Source organism: Cordyceps fumosorosea, assembly GCF_001636725.1.
Source record: "Cordyceps fumosorosea ARSEF 2679 chromosome Unknown scaffold_24, whole genome shotgun sequence".
In the NCBI taxonomy this organism is placed as follows: Eukaryota; Fungi; Ascomycota; class Sordariomycetes; order Hypocreales; family Cordycipitaceae; genus Cordyceps; species Cordyceps fumosorosea.
Window position 1 is genome coordinate 340,374 of NW_017387324.1, and position 15,203 is coordinate 355,576.

Consider the following 15,203-nt stretch of genomic DNA (forward strand, 5'->3'; position numbering starts at 1 on the left):
ACCTATATCAACCTCCCTACTCCCCCTTATCCGCCCGAGACGCTCCATTTCGGTGGTTGCCCATCTCGCCCTCAGTCGCCCAACCTGCCCGTACTGGACCGCGCCCACAAGCTCCGGCGCAACAAGCGCAATTTTCGGAGCGGCATGCCTCTCCGCAAGCACATCGCTCGCCTCGGTGGATCTGTACGTGTCACGTATCTCCGACCAAGAGCTCCTCGTCTCCCCTATGCCTCCCCGCTGACCTTAAACTCCAGCGCTCAAAGTCCGACGACGACAAGCCCTACCTCAGCTACTACGATGCCAACCTGACCTTCGGTGACGTCAAGTCGCTCAAAAATGACTGGCTCCCCGACAGTGTCATCACCTTCTGGCAAGAGTACCTTGAGCGCGAGACCCTTCCCCGATATCCCCAGGCCCGCATCTGCCTCCTCCGCCCCAGCATGACCTTTTGGCTCATGCATGCCGATCCGCGCGAGACAAACGGTGGCCTGCCCAACCTCACAAAGGTCACTCACCTTTTCCTCCCCATCAACGACAACCGCAACGTCTCCGACGCCGAGGGCGGCTCCCACTGGTCCCTGCTGCTCGTTTCCGTCCACGACGGCATCGCCTTCCACTACGACTCCCTCGGCAATGCCAACTTCGATGAGGGCAGACTCGCCACCCGCAAGCTCTCAGAACACCTCCGCCGCCCCCTGCGCTTTATCAACCTTGACGATAGCCCGCAGCAGGAGAATGGCAGCGACTGCGGCGTCTTCGTTTGCCTCCTCATGCGTCACTTGCTCGTCAAGCGCCTGCTGGGCGCCACCGCCCGGGAAAAGGTCTCCATGAGCATGGGCGGCAAGATGGTAGACAGCCACGGTGGCCGGAAGGAAATGCTCCGAATCATTGAGAATCTGCACAAGGAGGCGGAACGGCGCCAATCGTAAGTGCCACACACGATGCACCCGTGCGCTGCCAGCTGCCTGTACTAACACTCGCCATCCAGACGAAGCACCAGTCCAAACAAAGACAAGACGCCCCCACGCATCGATTAGAGGTCGGCTGACTGGGGCCGACTTGATCGGTTTGACAAGCTCGTACGGCCCGCATACAGCTGCTACGCGGAGACGGTCACCGATTCAGACGACTCCCGTCATTCCGGCGGCTCACTTTACTCCACCATAGCCTTTGCAGGTTCTGTCAAGGAGCTGCACCTTGTTACCACTCCGCTCTCCGCCACACTCAATTCAGAGGCGTCCCTCGCATCGCACGATTGCGTCAACGGCGGCCGCCGACCTAACAACTCAAAGGAGTCTCTTGCGTCGCACGATTCTGTCAAGCGCGGCCGCCGACTCAACAGATCAAAGGAGTCTCTTGCGTCGCACGATTCCTTCAACCGCGGTCGCCAACCTAATAACTCAAAGGAGTCTCTTGCATCGTACGATTCCGTCAGCCGCAGCCGCCAACTCAACAACTCGAAGGAGTCTCTCGTATCCCACAATTTCGACACCTCACACATCTCCAAGGCGAGCAGCGCAAATGCCTCTAGCTCCGGCGTCTCGGGATCAAATGTCCCAATTCCCCCTAGTTCTCCTACACATACTAGGCGCCACAGCCCCGACTCGAATAGCTCGAGGGGACGATGCCTTAATTATAAGAGACGCAGTCCCCGGAAGCATTGCCGCGCTCTCAGATCTGGACACGGCTCTTATGCCTCCAGCGATACCTCCAGCAATGCCTCCAGCAAGTATTCCAGCCGAGGCCGCCCTCAACATCGCCGCTTTATACTCCCGTGCGAGGGTGGCCCTGCAACACTCTGCGTCTCAAACACACCCTGCATCCGTCACAGCAGACGCAGCCCCTGCGAGCAGCGCTGCCCAAACCTGCGCAGGGAAAGCTCTGAGACACCCGGCATCGTTGATGACCGAAGAAACCAAGAAGGTTGCCTCCGACAGCCATCCAAGCACGGCCCCCAACAGCCACCCAAGCACGGCTCTGGACGTAGGGTGTCTTCCAAAGGCGGTGTCAACGACAAACCTCGCTCAGAAGCGCACTATTCCCAACGCGAATCGGCTCTTCGAAAGGAAGCGGGAGAGCGATACTCCTCTCGGCGTGGAGCATCGTACCGGGATAAGTGCAAGTCTCAAGATGGAGAATCACGTCCAGATGAGAGCAGCTCCCATCCCCCCCACCGCAAGAAAAGATCACCGTCCCGCCGCGCACCCGAGCCGAGCCAGGAACTCGTACAGAGACCAAAATCTCACTCTCGTAATCTCACGCCACGGTCCCCAATGCCAACGCAGCTGAGGTACCCGATTAATGGAGGCCGGTCTTCGCGGCTTCCACGCCCACCCTCTGGCTATGAATACGTCGAGAATCCCAGGGTGTTTGTGCGAATGATCAACGGTGCGGAGCCGCACGTACTGCATATGCCCAGCCAGCTCTCGAGCTACAGCAGCAGCCGCGGGTACGGGTACGAGCAGAGTTCCGAAGTGTTCGTGCGGCAGTTGGACGCGGAGCCGAATGTGCTTCACATGCCGCGCCCGCCGCTGCGGCCCTACGGCCGGCAATCGTACACACGCGGATATCTGTACAACACTCCCTACTACTACTCCTAGCATTCGAACTAGCCCGGCATACACTGCATGAGAGCTTCCAATAAGCGAGTTGACTTTACAGCCAGCCGTTTCTTTAAAGTGACGAATGGTATTGAAGAAGCATGTTGGTCTTGTGTGGATTCGGCTTTTTCGTTTTCCCTTTACTTCTTTTTCAAGGGCTGGAATGTTATGTATGAATGGTTTGCCGACGTTGAGGAGCATCGTGGAGAGAGCCTGCGCAGAACATGACGAAGCATGACAGCGTTTTATCATTCTTACGATTTTCATGTTGAATCTTCTACTAACACTAGTATACACATGCATAGCCTTTTTCGTCGTTTTAATGAAGAGCTCTGATGAATTCTCATGAAAATAATTTTTAATTTAAAAGAGAGAGGCAATGAACTAAAATAAGTAACCCCCAAACGCCAGACACCACAATAATTTTGCCTACCCCATTTGTCGGATAATTGTTTTGCGTCATCACAGTATTCGTAGTCATGGCTGGATAAGCACGCCTACTCGTGACGAGCTTTGGTCCACGGTAGCCCTGACAGTCGACTAGGACCGCCCGACAAACGCGGGGTTCTGCTCCATGGTCGACGAGATGTAGCCCCTCAGCGCCGCCCACCGATTCGACGTCTGCGGCGCATCTCCCCCTCCTGTCTTCTGGTCCCCCCCTGTCGTCGCCGTCGCCGCATTTACCTGCTGCTGCGTGCTCGCCAGCTGCGCCATGCTCGCCCCAAACCGCTCCATCTCACCCTTCACCACCCTCTCCTTCCTCTTCAACGCGCCCTTTTTGCTCTTGATACTGCTATGCCTCACCTTTCCCAGCTGCCCCGACCCTCCCTCTTCCAACTCCGGCAGCGCATCCGCCAAGCTCTCCAGCGTCGTGGCGAGCTTCTTGCTGCGGCCGCGGCCGGTGCGCTTCTTCTTGCTGACGCCGGAGGAGGAGGCGGCGACGCGGGAGAGGAAGGTGGAGTGCTTCATGAGGCGCTTGTCGCGCTTGGTGGAGGAGAAGTCGTCGGAGACGGGGACGGCGTCGGCGCGGAAGGTCTTGGGGGGTGCGAGGGGGTGGACGGCGCCGGAGACGCGCTGCTGGCGAAAGGTGCGCGCGGAGGGCTTGCGGAGCCCGGGGGGGAGGGGAGCCTGCGGTAGGGGGGAGTGTTAGCGAGGGTAAAGGAATGGAGGAGGGGGTAGAGATTGGCGTACCATGATGGTTGGTTGGTTGGTTGTTGAAAATGTGGCGGCAGATGGAGAGATGGAAAGCGGTGGCTGTTGGTGTTTGGCAAAAGTGTCGTCGCTGATAAGAAACTTTTTTGGGGGGTCGCACAGCTGATAACGAATGGTGGGGTTGCTGTCGAGCTTCCAAGTATCGACAAGCTAAACGATGGTAAAAGGAATTCATCAATTAATTTTTCCCAAAATTTAGTAGAAGTGATTATTTTAATTTATGGCTTTTCACGCTGGGGACAAGTGGACAAACTTTGACTTTCTTGTGTTTTTTTTTGTCTTCATGCCGATCTTGGATACGGACAACGACCTGAGAACTCATCACTGACATTCGGCTTACACTTTCACATGTATCAAGTGTCCATGATAGTTTCGGTGAAAGGCAGCAAGTACACCAAGCAGTAAGAATGAGTTCCTCTAAAACCGCCCTCTACCAGTGCCGCTCCGAAATCTCCACGGCATTCACGTCCACGCCGTCCTTGAACCAGCGCTCCTCCTCACTAATCTCCACGTCGTTGCCGCTCATCTGGCGCTTCCGCATTAGCCCGTCGGCCGCAAAGGTCCAGTCCTCGAGGCCGTAGGTGCGCCACCAGCGGCCCTCCTCGTCGTACCACTCGTACCAGAACTGCACGGCGATGCGGTCGTCGGTGAAGGCGAAGAGCTCCTTGCGCAGGCGGTAGCCGCTCTCGCGCGACCACTTGGCGGCGAGGAAGTCGCGCACGGCGTCGCGGCCCTGCAGGAACTGGTCGCGGTTGCGCCAGACGGTGTCGGGCGTGTAGGCCATCTTGACCACATCGGGCTGTCTGGATGGCACATGGTTAGCTTCGAGCTTGGTTAAGGAGAACGAGGGCTGGCAGTACTTGGTGTTCCAGGCGTCCTGGGCGGCCTTGACTTTGATTTTGGCGGTCTCGAGCGTGAAAGGCGGGAACGGCGGCCTGCTCTCGGCGACGACGGCGTCGGCGGGTGTAGTTGAGGTGGCCATTTCGAATGTATTGAGCTATGGATGGAGAGAGAGACTGTATGGAGGCAAGATGGATGCAATTCGTGATGCTTATATATCTTCATGTGGTGGGGTCGTTTTGTAATTCTCGCTCGACTCACTGTTGCCCATGCCATGGCTCGGGCGAACAGCGTCAGGCGGGTTCTCGACAGTGGGTTCGCCGGTCGGCGGACGATCGGCTGTGTCACGGTGGAATGACGGGTCAGCTCGGCGATCGGGGTTCGCTCCATTGCGCAGATTCTCGCGTTTACGCCGCCAATATTTCGACAAGCCGAAAAAAAAAACCAACTTGGAAGAGTGCCCGTGAATGTAAGCGGCATGACAACTACAGTGGGCAGCCATGACGTATGTGTACGAGATGAATCTGACAAAGTACCAACTCTCAGCCTCAACAGGCTTAGCAATCGGATATCCCATGTTAAAATTGATTTGTAAAAGTCTTCTTTTTTGGCAGTTTTGCTTAATATGACTTCTTGCCATAACTATAGCTATAGATAGCGATTATGTACCCATATGCCCATATGCCCATTTCCAGACACGTCAGCAACACACCGCCGAGCTCACGCAGCATTTGTATCCCAGCCTATCTACCGTGCTCCTCCAAGTCATCTACAGGGCGCGCCCTGATAAGTGCAGCGGCATGGCCTGATGCGCGTGAATGGGAGCGATACGGTGCGCTCGGCACGCAAAGCCTCCTCCGAGAGGGACGCGCACCCCTGGGCGGCCGCGCGCTCCCCAAGAGCCACGATCCCGCCCATCATAGAGCGCGGCAACCGTCCCTGTATCATGCTGCTGTAGTGTTGTAGGGGCGACATTGGAGCTTCGCCGCGGCAGTCGCGTGTCGCGCGTTGGCGGACAAACGATGAAGCGCAGACACAGTCCTAGTAGGTAGCGCCGACAATCTCATACTAAACAAACTGACTAGCAAATGTGGCAATAATTAGGAGCCACATCATAGCAGAGATGAAATAGTCCCAAATCAACCATCACACAAATGGTGCAAGAAATGAGCAATGATGTGCATAATTCGCCACCGGCACATCGCGGCCGCCCGTTTGCAAAGTGGGGGAGGGGCATCTCAACCCACCTCGATAAACTTTGAAGCTTCTACGACCCGTCTACTTGCGCCAACATCAGATGAACCACAAGAAGAGCCAGGATTCATTGTTTCCATCCATCCAAGGCCGCACAGCTTCTCCAAAATCACCCATGACTGACGAAATTGACCGCTTGCGCAGGGAGATTGCCGAGCGCGAGTCGGAGCTCGCAGACCTCAGATCGCAGCTCGCCGTCGCAGAGTCTGAGAGGCGTGAGGCAGATGGCGACGCGCAGACGGCCTACAGAGATTGGAAATGGCCCCTTAGAGAGGACGAATATGAGCGGTATAGCCGACAGATGATTGTGCCCAACTTTGGACTGCAAGGTGAGCTCGCCCGCTCTCATATAGACCTTGAACCAAACAGCTCACACAACCACCCATAGGACAGCTTCGGTTGAGGGAGGCCAAGGTGCTTCTCGTCGGCGCGGGCGGCCTGGGATGCCCGGCCGCTGCTTATCTGGCCGGCGCGGGCGTCGGTGTCCTGGGCCTCGTTGATGGCGACGCCGTCGAGGTGTCCAACCTGCACCGCCAGGTTGCGCACGCGACCAGCCGCGTGGGCATGCCCAAGGTTGAGAGCGCCATCACCTACCTCAAAGAGTAAGTCCTGTCGCTCTCCCACGGATAGAAGTCAAGGCCAAGTCGGCTTACCGCGATATCCAGGCTCAACCCTACCATCACGTACCGCGCGCACCCCACGCATCTCACCCCGCAAAACGCCGCCTCCATCATCTCGCAGTATGATCTCGTCCTCGACTGCACCGACCACCCGACCTCACGCTACCTCATCTCCGACGCCTGCGTGCTCCTCCGCAAGCCCCTCGTCTCCGCCTCCGCCTTCCAGGCCTCCGGCCAGCTCCTGCGCCTCAACCACCCCGTCGCCCGCGGCCCGTGCTACCGCTGCGTGTTCCCGCGCCCACCGCCGCCCGAGAGCGTCGTCGGCTGCGGCGAGGGCGGCGTCGTCGGGCCCGTCGTCGGCGCCGTCGGCGTCCTGCAGGCCCTCGACGCCATCAAGCTCATCACCCAAGGCGGGCTAGAGGAAGCAGCCGCAGACGCACCGCAGCAGCAGGCGAGCATGCTCATCTTCAGCGCCATGGCGGACACCATGTTCCGCACGGTGCGGCTGCGCGGCAGGAGGGAGGATTGCTTCGCGTGCTCCGCCCGCGAGGACGCGCTCACGCTGGAGCAGATGCAGTCGTCGCTCGACTACGTGCAGTTCTGCGGCGTCGCGGCGCCGGTGCGGCTGCTGCGCCCCGCGGAGCGCGTCCCCGCGGCGGAGTACGCGCGCATCGCAGCAGACCGCGCCGCCTCGCCGCACCTGCTCATTGACGTCCGCGAGAAGGAGCACTTTGGGCTGTCCAGCATCCCCGGCTCCGTCAACGTCCCGATCAGCCGGTTCATGCGGCCGCGCGGCGCCGCCGCCGAGGACGAGGACGAGGCGCCGCCGGACTGGATCCCCGCGGACCTGCCGCACTCAGCGCCGATCTACGTGGTGTGCCGTGTGGGCAACGACTCGCAGGTCGCGGCGCAGAAGCTCAAGGAGCTGGGGCTGGACCGCAACGGCGAGCGCTTCGTGGGGGACATTGACGGCGGGCTGCGCGCGTGGCGCAACGACGTGGACCCTACGTTGCCGTTTATATAGTAAAGAAGCAGGGGTGTTAGTTGCAGAGAGATGTCGGATTGCTAAATAATATAGTAAAAAATCGTCCGTCAGACAGGAGGAGTTGTACGGTTATGCAGGCGTTGATTACACGCAAATTGTTACACAGGCCTTTTTCAGATCGCCCTTGACACATCTCCATCGATGCATCATTTTCCAGTTCCATGTTCCACAGATAGCTCTTAAGATTAGGTGCTTATAAAAAGTTGGCGTTCTTCTTGCGGTTGAACGCACGCTGGTCCTTGAGCCAGCGACGGTAGCCGGCGACGCTCGAAATCTTCTCGCCATAGTAGTCGGGGACTGTATATCATGTCAGCATTCTTCCTAGCTTCACCCTGGACCATTTTCACGCGGAGCTCGGCATACCTGGGTTGCTGGTGCTTGACTGCGTTGGGTCGCTGCGGTGCTTCTTGACGCGCGTCAGGAACTCGCTCTCCTTCTGCAGCATCTGCGTCTTGTAGCGGCGGTTGAGCAGGTAGAAGACCTGGCTACCGATGCTGGGGCCGACGAGCCAGCCGAGGCCGCCGGCGCACAGCGTGGCGATGCCCAGCGTGACGAAGGGGTCGAGCGGCACCATGCCGAGGAGGCCGTCGGCCGCGCCGCTGGACAGCGCGACCGCGCCCGCGCCGCCACCGAGAACACCCGAGGCGAGCGAGAAGATCATCTGAATGCGGCGGCGGCGCACGCGCAGCTGGAAGAATGAGTTCCAGTCGAGGGCGGCCGTGGAGGTGGTGCTGGTGCTGGCGGCGGCGGAGGCGTTTTGCTGGAGGGGTGTGCTGGAGAAGAAGCGGGCGGTCGAGGCAATGGTCGTCGCCTGACGGCTGGCGCGGGCAGCGATGGGGAGGTGGTGCGTGGAAATCGTCGTCGCCTTGGGCATCGGGCGGGAGATGATGGCGGATCGGGCGGGCAGTGTGGAAAAGGCAGCTCGAGAGCAGGAAGACATCAGGGACGAGGAGCTGCGCAGCACCATCGTCTTCATCGGTGCAGCCATCGTCGCTGGTTTGCGGGTTGGGTCGATGAAAAGACTGGATGTAGAGTAAAGTCGATTGGAAACGTGGGTTCGAGAGCGGTCGGTGGGGGATTAATTGATGCCGTTGGAAGTTGGGGAGGTTGTGATGGATGGATGCACGGGATGGTTGATTGCTCGTAGGCTGATAAAAGATTTGAGCCAGCCAGTCGGAGGCTTCGCTTGGCCCGGCCCAGGTCTTGCCCGCAAATGCCCAATTTGATTGAGCGGCGCCAGGCGCGATCGCTCCACCCACTCACTTCCTTACACAACCCGGAGATGGGTCGCATATAAAACTCCTAATAACTGACCTCCCGCCAGAAAATTCTACAGCGCGTTATGGAATCTTGTACCGCCCCAAAACGATATCCTTAGGATCTTCTCGAACCCGGCACTGAACGGCAATTCTTTCAACCGACCGGGTTGCGGAAGACGCGGTCATGAACCCCTTGCTGCCACGGCGACCGCGACCGCCCCTCACCAAAAAGGCCAGAATCGCGGTGCCTCTGCCCTCACGTCCCGCCGACTACGTGCCTGGATCCGGGCCGCCCCTCGAACCGCTCTACCTCCAGCCGCCTACCGACTCGACCGCGTACATCGATGACCGCATCCTGCTCCCCCCGGCCGGCGTCGGCGCCGATGGCCGCCCGCTGCCCAAGCGCATGCGCTACCTCGTCGGCTGGCGCGACCTGCCCGCCGCGCGCCTGCTCGTCCCTGCCATGGAGATCCTGTACTACGTCTCCCCGCACGCGCTCGAGGAGTGGGAGTACCAGATGGAGCTGGAGCTCGACGAGGAGCGCGTGCGGCTCGCTGACGCCCGGCGCGCCAGGCAGCAGCAGGCGCAGCAGCAGCAGGCGGCCATTGGAGGGGAAGCGGCGGTGCAAGCACCGCCGCAACTGTCCAAGAAGACGAAGAAGCGACGACGACGCGCGCACCCGCCGACGCACCATACAGAGATAGAGACGGCTGCCGTGTTGGAGACGGAGGACAGCGACAGGGCGCATCGCGAGAGGCTGCGCGGCGGGGCCATGAGCCTCTCCACCCCGAAGAAACGCAAGATGGACGACTTCCTCGACGACTACGCTAGCGACGAAAGTCCGTCGGAACAGCTGCTCTTAGACTTGGCGCAGTCGCAGCGCTCGGCCGAGGACGCCGTGTCGCTCGGCAAGGAGCGTGACGAATCGGTCGCAGTGCGGCGCGTGTCCGTGGCACCCTTGGCGCCTGTGAAGCCCGTATCGCCCGTACCCATCGACGACGACAATTGGTTCCGGAAAGAAGAGAGCTATCCCCACAAGAAACCTGCGTTGGCCACCAAGATATCCCTGCCGCAAATGTCTAGGTCTGAAGCGCGATCTGAGTCGTCTGCGAGCCCTTTCCCGATGACAAAGGCTACCTCTTGGGAATCAGATACGCCAAAACTTCGAAAGCCACACAGGCCTCCTCGTCCACGAGAGCCGGCCAGAAGACTTAGCGAACGAGACAAAGCGGGTTCTCGAGAATCAGGCGGACCCCGCCCTCGAGAACAGGGTAGCAAACCTCGCTCGCAGGAACGAGAGAGGCCACGACCACAAGAACCTGGCAGCAGATCGCGCCCGCAAAATCAAGATATACCCTGCCCGCGAGAGCAGGAGAGTAGACCGCGGTCACGAGAAACCAAAGTGCCCCTCCCTCGCCAAGGAGAATCACGTCGTCCGCGAGAGCAGGAAAGCAGCAGCCAGCGATCACGTGAAACACAAGTGCCGCTTCCTCACCCACCAGGAGCGCCTCGTCCGAGAGAGCAGGAGAGTAGCCAACGACCGCGAGAAACACAAGTGCCGCTCCCGCGCCAACCAGGAGCGCCTCTTCCGCGCGAGGAGGAAGCCCGACAGCGGCTACGAGAAACACAAGTGCCGTTTCCTCACCAACCAGAACCGCGTTTTCCTTGGGAGAAGGACAAGCGGACACCGCAAGAGCGAGATCGAGCCCGCCCACAAGAAACAGACAGGCGGCGCCCGGCCGAGCAAGAACGGTCGCGCCCACGAGGCGACAAACCCCGCCCACAAGACCCGAACAGATCGCGTCCGCGGGTTGGAGACGCTCGCACGCGAGATGCCTTCGACAGGCCGCGTCCGCGAGATCAAGACCGACCTCGCCCCCCGCAACCGAACGCCTCTCCACGAGAATTCGAACTGCGGCCGCAGGGTTCGGATGGAGCCCGCCCGCGAAAAGACAGCTCTCACCCACGAGAAGATAGACCTCGCCCGCGAGAGGACCGGCCTCGCCCACCACATCTAGACAAGACATCCGCACCAGCGAAAACGCACTCTCCACGGCCACTTGCTACAGAACATTTCCCCACCGTGCAAGGCAACAGTGGCACGCCGAAAACCGCAGCACATCAACCGGTGCCAAAAAAGGCGCCGGAGCCGCACGTCGGCGGCAGCTCCCAGCTGCGACCGCAAGGCCAGCCCAAGTATCGCTCACACGTCGCCCAGAAAAAGCAAACCCAAACATCCTCCGCACCTCGGAAGCGCACTCCCGCCAAAGAGAAACCGGCGGTCATCTTTGCCGACTCTTCCTCTGAAGAAGACGACGACGGAGAAGAACCGACGTGGGACGTCGAGCGTCTCGAGGACATGGAGCTCTACGACGTCGAGGGCCGTGGCCTCATGCGGTACTTCAAGGTGCGCTGGGTCGGCGACTGGCCGCCCGAGCAGAACCCGACCTGGGAGCCCGAGGAGAACATCCCCGACGACCTCGTCCGCGAGTTCTGCCGCACCTTTAAAAAGAAGACGGCGCAGTCGTCGTCGTCGTCCACCCCCGGCCCTGCCGCCGCTGACGTCGAGATGGGGGACGTTGGTGAGGATCGTGGATTTTTGCCCCCGATGCGGCCTGAGGATGACGAGGACGACGAGGACGACGCGCAAAGCGGCATGTTTGTCTACTCGAGCGACGACGGCATGGAGCAGCACACGTGGGACGCGCCCAACTCGCAGGGCTTCCGGCCGAACCTTAACATGGTCTTTCCGGCGCCTATGCAATAGCAACCAATCGACAGGGTGAAATGACTTCGGTCTACGCTGCAAAAAGATGATTAATTTTTAATTCTTCTGAAAATAATACATTCATGTAAAGTTAACTTCCGAGGTGCGTCGTTCTCTCACCTTGTGTGACTGCAATTGGCTCAGCTGGCTGCATCGATACATGGCTGCTGACCGTTTGCCGTCAAAAAATCAATTTCGGAAATCGCTAATACTTAGTCCTTTAAAAGGATGCTCAAGCTCTAGAGATAGGCTAGTTTCAAAGTACATTTGCAACAGCTAGATGAACTTCCTCTTGTAAAATGCAATGATTTCGCATCACCTCCCTTGGGCATGTACCTCACTCAGAACTCAATAATCAGATCCTCTGGCGCCATAGCAAAGAATGCATCGACCGCATAGGGACGAGGCGTGTCCTTCAGACCCTTGCAGCCAAGCTCGCAGCTCTCGTCGCACTGGGGAACAATGCCTTCGGTGAGGCCTTGCTGCGCGGCCAGCTCCCTCCGGTGCTGGGCAATCTTTCCGTAGGTGGAACATCGTCGCAGGCGGATGGTGTGGCTATTCTGGAAGTACCCGTCCCAGGCTCCGGGCAACTGGTCTTCCTCAACACTGTCGAGCAGCTCCCTTGGCTGTCTCTCGTGTTTCTTAGCTCTGGGGAGAATCATTAGCAAGAAAGCTTGAACAACTCTAGAATGGGCATACCTCGAGCCATATTTTGGGAAAGGAAGTCTTCCTCGAGGTTCGTCCTCGACAATCGTACTCGTGGTTGACACGGTATCCATCGAGTCATCGTCTGTATCTGCTTCATCAGATGCCGAACTGTCTCGCTCCTTATTACTGTCGCGAGGTTGCAGGTGGCGCGCTACCATCGCATAGTAGTATCTCTCCGGCCAGTATCCGTTGAACGGCCGACGATTGAATTGCTGCCGCACATCGTTTGGGGGCAATGTCATATTCCCTCTGTGGTCAACTTGATCTGCGCCGATTTTAAGCTCCAAATCGCCAATTTCATCCTTGAAAACAAAGTTGAAGCTGCCGCTGCTCAGTTGTGTCACTGCGCAGCGCGCAGAAAACAGGCTCGCAAACTCCAGGACCAGCATCCTAGTAGTTCCATCGTATATGGAATCTAAGACGTCTCGACTGTCTGCAATTGCACAGATCAAGAACCAGACCCGGTCCGCGGCAATCGGCGAAATATGAATCGTCCGTGTGTAGCCGTTTTGCAGCGCACCGTCGATGATGCCGTTGATGGTGTACGATGGAGTAGACACAACCCAGATTTGGATTCTTGGTAACCCATGCTTCTGCAAAATAAAACCTGGAGAGGTCGACCTGACCGCCTGCTGGCACATGGTCGACGACTGAGGGTCCGCAAACTCAACCATCATCGTGGTTGGCTCCCCGGCGAAGACGAAGAGCACCTGGCCAAAAGCCGCCGAGGCTCGCGCGACTTGCAAGGCGGTAGTGGACGGCGGGAGGTTGTAGAAGAGAACGCGACGGCTTTCCATAGTGCCAGGCTCGGCGTCGTTGCCGCGATAGATCTTGGGATTCTGAATAGCTAGAATATCGGGATGGTAGTTCAAGAGGAGAACGCTGGAAGGGTCGCTTTGGGGGTCGTCTTCAGAGTTTTTCGATGCCATTGTGAAAAGAGTAGTAATACTTCGGTCAATTGATGCTGCTCAACGTGGTTAAAGAAAGATGCGGGATTTGCGCTTCGCAGCAGCAGCAGCAGCAGCAGGTGGGAGTAGAAGGAACGAACGAGGAGAGGAAGGGAGCAGGCAGACGGAAAGGTAAAGAGGCCGTTAACCAGAGGGGGAGAAGCGCAATTTACAGGCAGTGGTACACAGAATTTATTAAAGAAGACTCAAGGCTGAAGAACAATTAGTACAAACATGATGTGTGAATACGCTGGAGTTGACGATGCAAGTGAACGTGTGGTTCAAACAGGCCATGTCGGCATCTGGCCGAGGAGTGTTGGACGGATGGATTTGGCCGCCATATTGGAAACAGATCAATTCTAGTTTTCATTTTCGTCCTTCAAGAAGTGTCCCAATTGCTACTTCAATTGTTTATACTTCCATAATATTCCCCGGCAGCTGCAAATATCATGAACCTGGTAATCTTCCGTCTCCGCCGATTTACACGTCAACATCTACAAAGGACCTAGACCATGATACAGTTCAGCGTCAGCAACATCAACCTCCAGCTTGGACTCTCTTTGCAATATCCTTGATACGATTTACTTCATTGGAGCAACCCTGCTGTCGCTTCTTGGCATTCCTGTCCAGCTCCTTCAGGACTCGCTGTCGATCTTTCGCAGCCTCACGAAGGCCGCGCTTCGCAGTGCTAAGAGACTTGCTAAACGTATCCCTATCTTCATACAGTCTCTGTAGGAGGACTTGACGCTCTTTTGCAAACCGGTTATGGAGGCGATCCACGCAACGGGCGCCATTCTTGAGGTATGTGGAGGCGACGGAGGCGACATCCTTCTCTTTGTCTTGTAGGTACGACACAACTCGCTAGGTAATGTCAGCTAATAACAGACACAGCCTCAGGTATGATATACTACCTACCTTGTGAATGTCCTGCAGCCGATGACCAATATCCTCGTCGCGCCTGGACACAATTTTGGGCACGAGAGTAGATAGGTCTCGCATGAGCGGAGGTCGAGTAGCGGTAATCGATTCAACAGAATCTTGCACTTCGTCATATATGAAAGGGGTAGATGGAGGCCGGGGAATAGGCGGGTGCGACAAAACAGGGACCTGGGTGCTGGAGATGCGTCGAGGGCTTGGAACGGTGCTCGGCGTGGTCATTCCTGTCGAATGGGTTGACCCCGCTCCACTGCTCTCGTCCTGCTCTTCATCATATGGAACAACGGTCTCAGCAGGGGCAGGGCTGTGATTCTGGGGATAGAGATCCTCGAAGCTAGCATCGAAGATCACCTCGGCTGGCTGACTGGACCCAAGTTCTGGAGAGGTGGTAACCTGTATCGGGACAGGAGACACGTTCTTTGGCATTGTGTTTGCAGCACGTGTCTTTGGCTTCAGTTTAGCGGGAGTCTCTCGGGGCTGACGCCTCTGGCGCTTCTTTGGTCTCTCGGTAGATACTGGCGGAGTGGCAGGAAGCGTGGATGGGACGATAAGAGTCACTTCGTCCATTGGCAGTGGCGTTTTGCGGCGCTGTCGCTTCTTTCTTCTTTCTGCCGTCTGAGGACCGCTCTCGGCTTGCTCATCTTCCATTCTGTTCTTTGCTGATCTTTTCTTCGTCAATTTTGGAAATTTGTCTCTGGCAGGGCTGGCGTTCCGCTTTGGGTTCAAGACCGCACCTCGTGGTGCGGGTTTCGGAGATGCATCTCCATCTGGTTCATCGTCGTCATCAGAGCTACTTTCGCCATCGACATAGGAGATTTTGGGCCTTGATCGAGTATTATATGGCTTTTTCTGTGCCTGTTTGGAGTTGCTCCTCGCTGGAGCTGGTGCATCGTTTGACAATTCGGCTGGCTGCTCAACACGAAGACCAGCAGGTTTTTCTGCTGTTTCGGAAGCAGCGAACAGCGGCAGGTCGGATTGTTCATTGGGAAAATTGAACTGCTGATCCAGGTCCTCG

At 57.8% G+C, this 15,203-nt stretch overlaps 7 protein-coding genes across 7 annotated transcripts; 3 read left to right on the plus strand and 4 right to left on the minus strand.

Annotated features, from left to right (window-relative positions):
• Nucleotides 1–144: 144 nt before the first annotated feature.
• Nucleotides 145–2,600, plus strand: ISF_07835 (Ulp1 protease family protein; the record flags this gene model as incomplete). The annotated part of the gene is made up of 3 exons (XM_018851438.1): nt 145–183; nt 255–925; nt 1,097–2,600. 3 exons carry the CDS (start codon nt 145–147, stop codon nt 2,598–2,600), a joined length of 2,214 nt encoding a protein of 737 aa, XP_018701454.1.
• A 540-nt stretch (nt 2,601–3,140) lies between these two features.
• On the minus strand, nt 3,141–4,794 carry ISF_07836 (hypothetical protein; the record flags this gene model as incomplete). Its single annotated transcript, XM_018851439.1, has 3 exons — nt 3,141–3,728; nt 3,792–3,936; nt 4,247–4,794. 3 exons carry the CDS (start codon nt 4,792–4,794, stop codon nt 3,141–3,143), a joined length of 1,281 nt encoding a protein of 426 aa, XP_018701455.1.
• Nucleotides 4,795–6,021: 1,227 nt separating this feature from the next.
• On the plus strand, nt 6,022–7,550 carry ISF_07837 (Molybdenum cofactor biosynthesis, MoeB; the record flags this gene model as incomplete). Its single annotated transcript, XM_018851440.1, has 3 exons — nt 6,022–6,235; nt 6,295–6,508; nt 6,572–7,550. 3 exons carry the CDS (start codon nt 6,022–6,024, stop codon nt 7,548–7,550), a joined length of 1,407 nt encoding a protein of 468 aa, XP_018701456.1.
• Nucleotides 7,551–7,764: 214 nt separating this feature from the next.
• On the minus strand, nt 7,765–8,559 carry ISF_07838 (Mitochondrial import protein Pam17; the record flags this gene model as incomplete). The annotated part of the gene is made up of 2 exons (XM_018851441.1): nt 7,765–7,868; nt 7,935–8,559. 2 exons carry the CDS (start codon nt 8,557–8,559, stop codon nt 7,765–7,767), a joined length of 729 nt encoding a protein of 242 aa, XP_018701457.1.
• Nucleotides 8,560–9,014: 455 nt separating this feature from the next.
• Nucleotides 9,015–11,597, plus strand: ISF_07839 (Chromo domain protein; the record flags this gene model as incomplete). The annotated part of the gene is made up of 1 exon (XM_018851442.1): nt 9,015–11,597. One exon carries the CDS (start codon nt 9,015–9,017, stop codon nt 11,595–11,597), a length of 2,583 nt encoding a protein of 860 aa, XP_018701458.1.
• A 341-nt stretch (nt 11,598–11,938) lies between these two features.
• ISF_07840 (hypothetical protein) lies at nt 11,939–13,234 on the minus strand (the record flags this gene model as incomplete). The annotated part of the gene is made up of 2 exons (XM_018851443.1): nt 11,939–12,245; nt 12,297–13,234. 2 exons carry the CDS (start codon nt 13,232–13,234, stop codon nt 11,939–11,941), a joined length of 1,245 nt encoding a protein of 414 aa, XP_018701459.1.
• A 555-nt stretch (nt 13,235–13,789) lies between these two features.
• Nucleotides 13,790–14,836, minus strand: ISF_07841 (hypothetical protein; the record flags this gene model as incomplete). The annotated part of the gene is made up of 2 exons (XM_018851444.1): nt 13,790–14,113; nt 14,168–14,836. The coding sequence occupies 2 exons, from the start codon at nt 14,834–14,836 to the stop codon at nt 13,790–13,792; spliced, it is 993 nt and encodes a 330-aa protein (XP_018701460.1).
• Between the last annotated feature and the right edge of the window lie 367 nt (nt 14,837–15,203).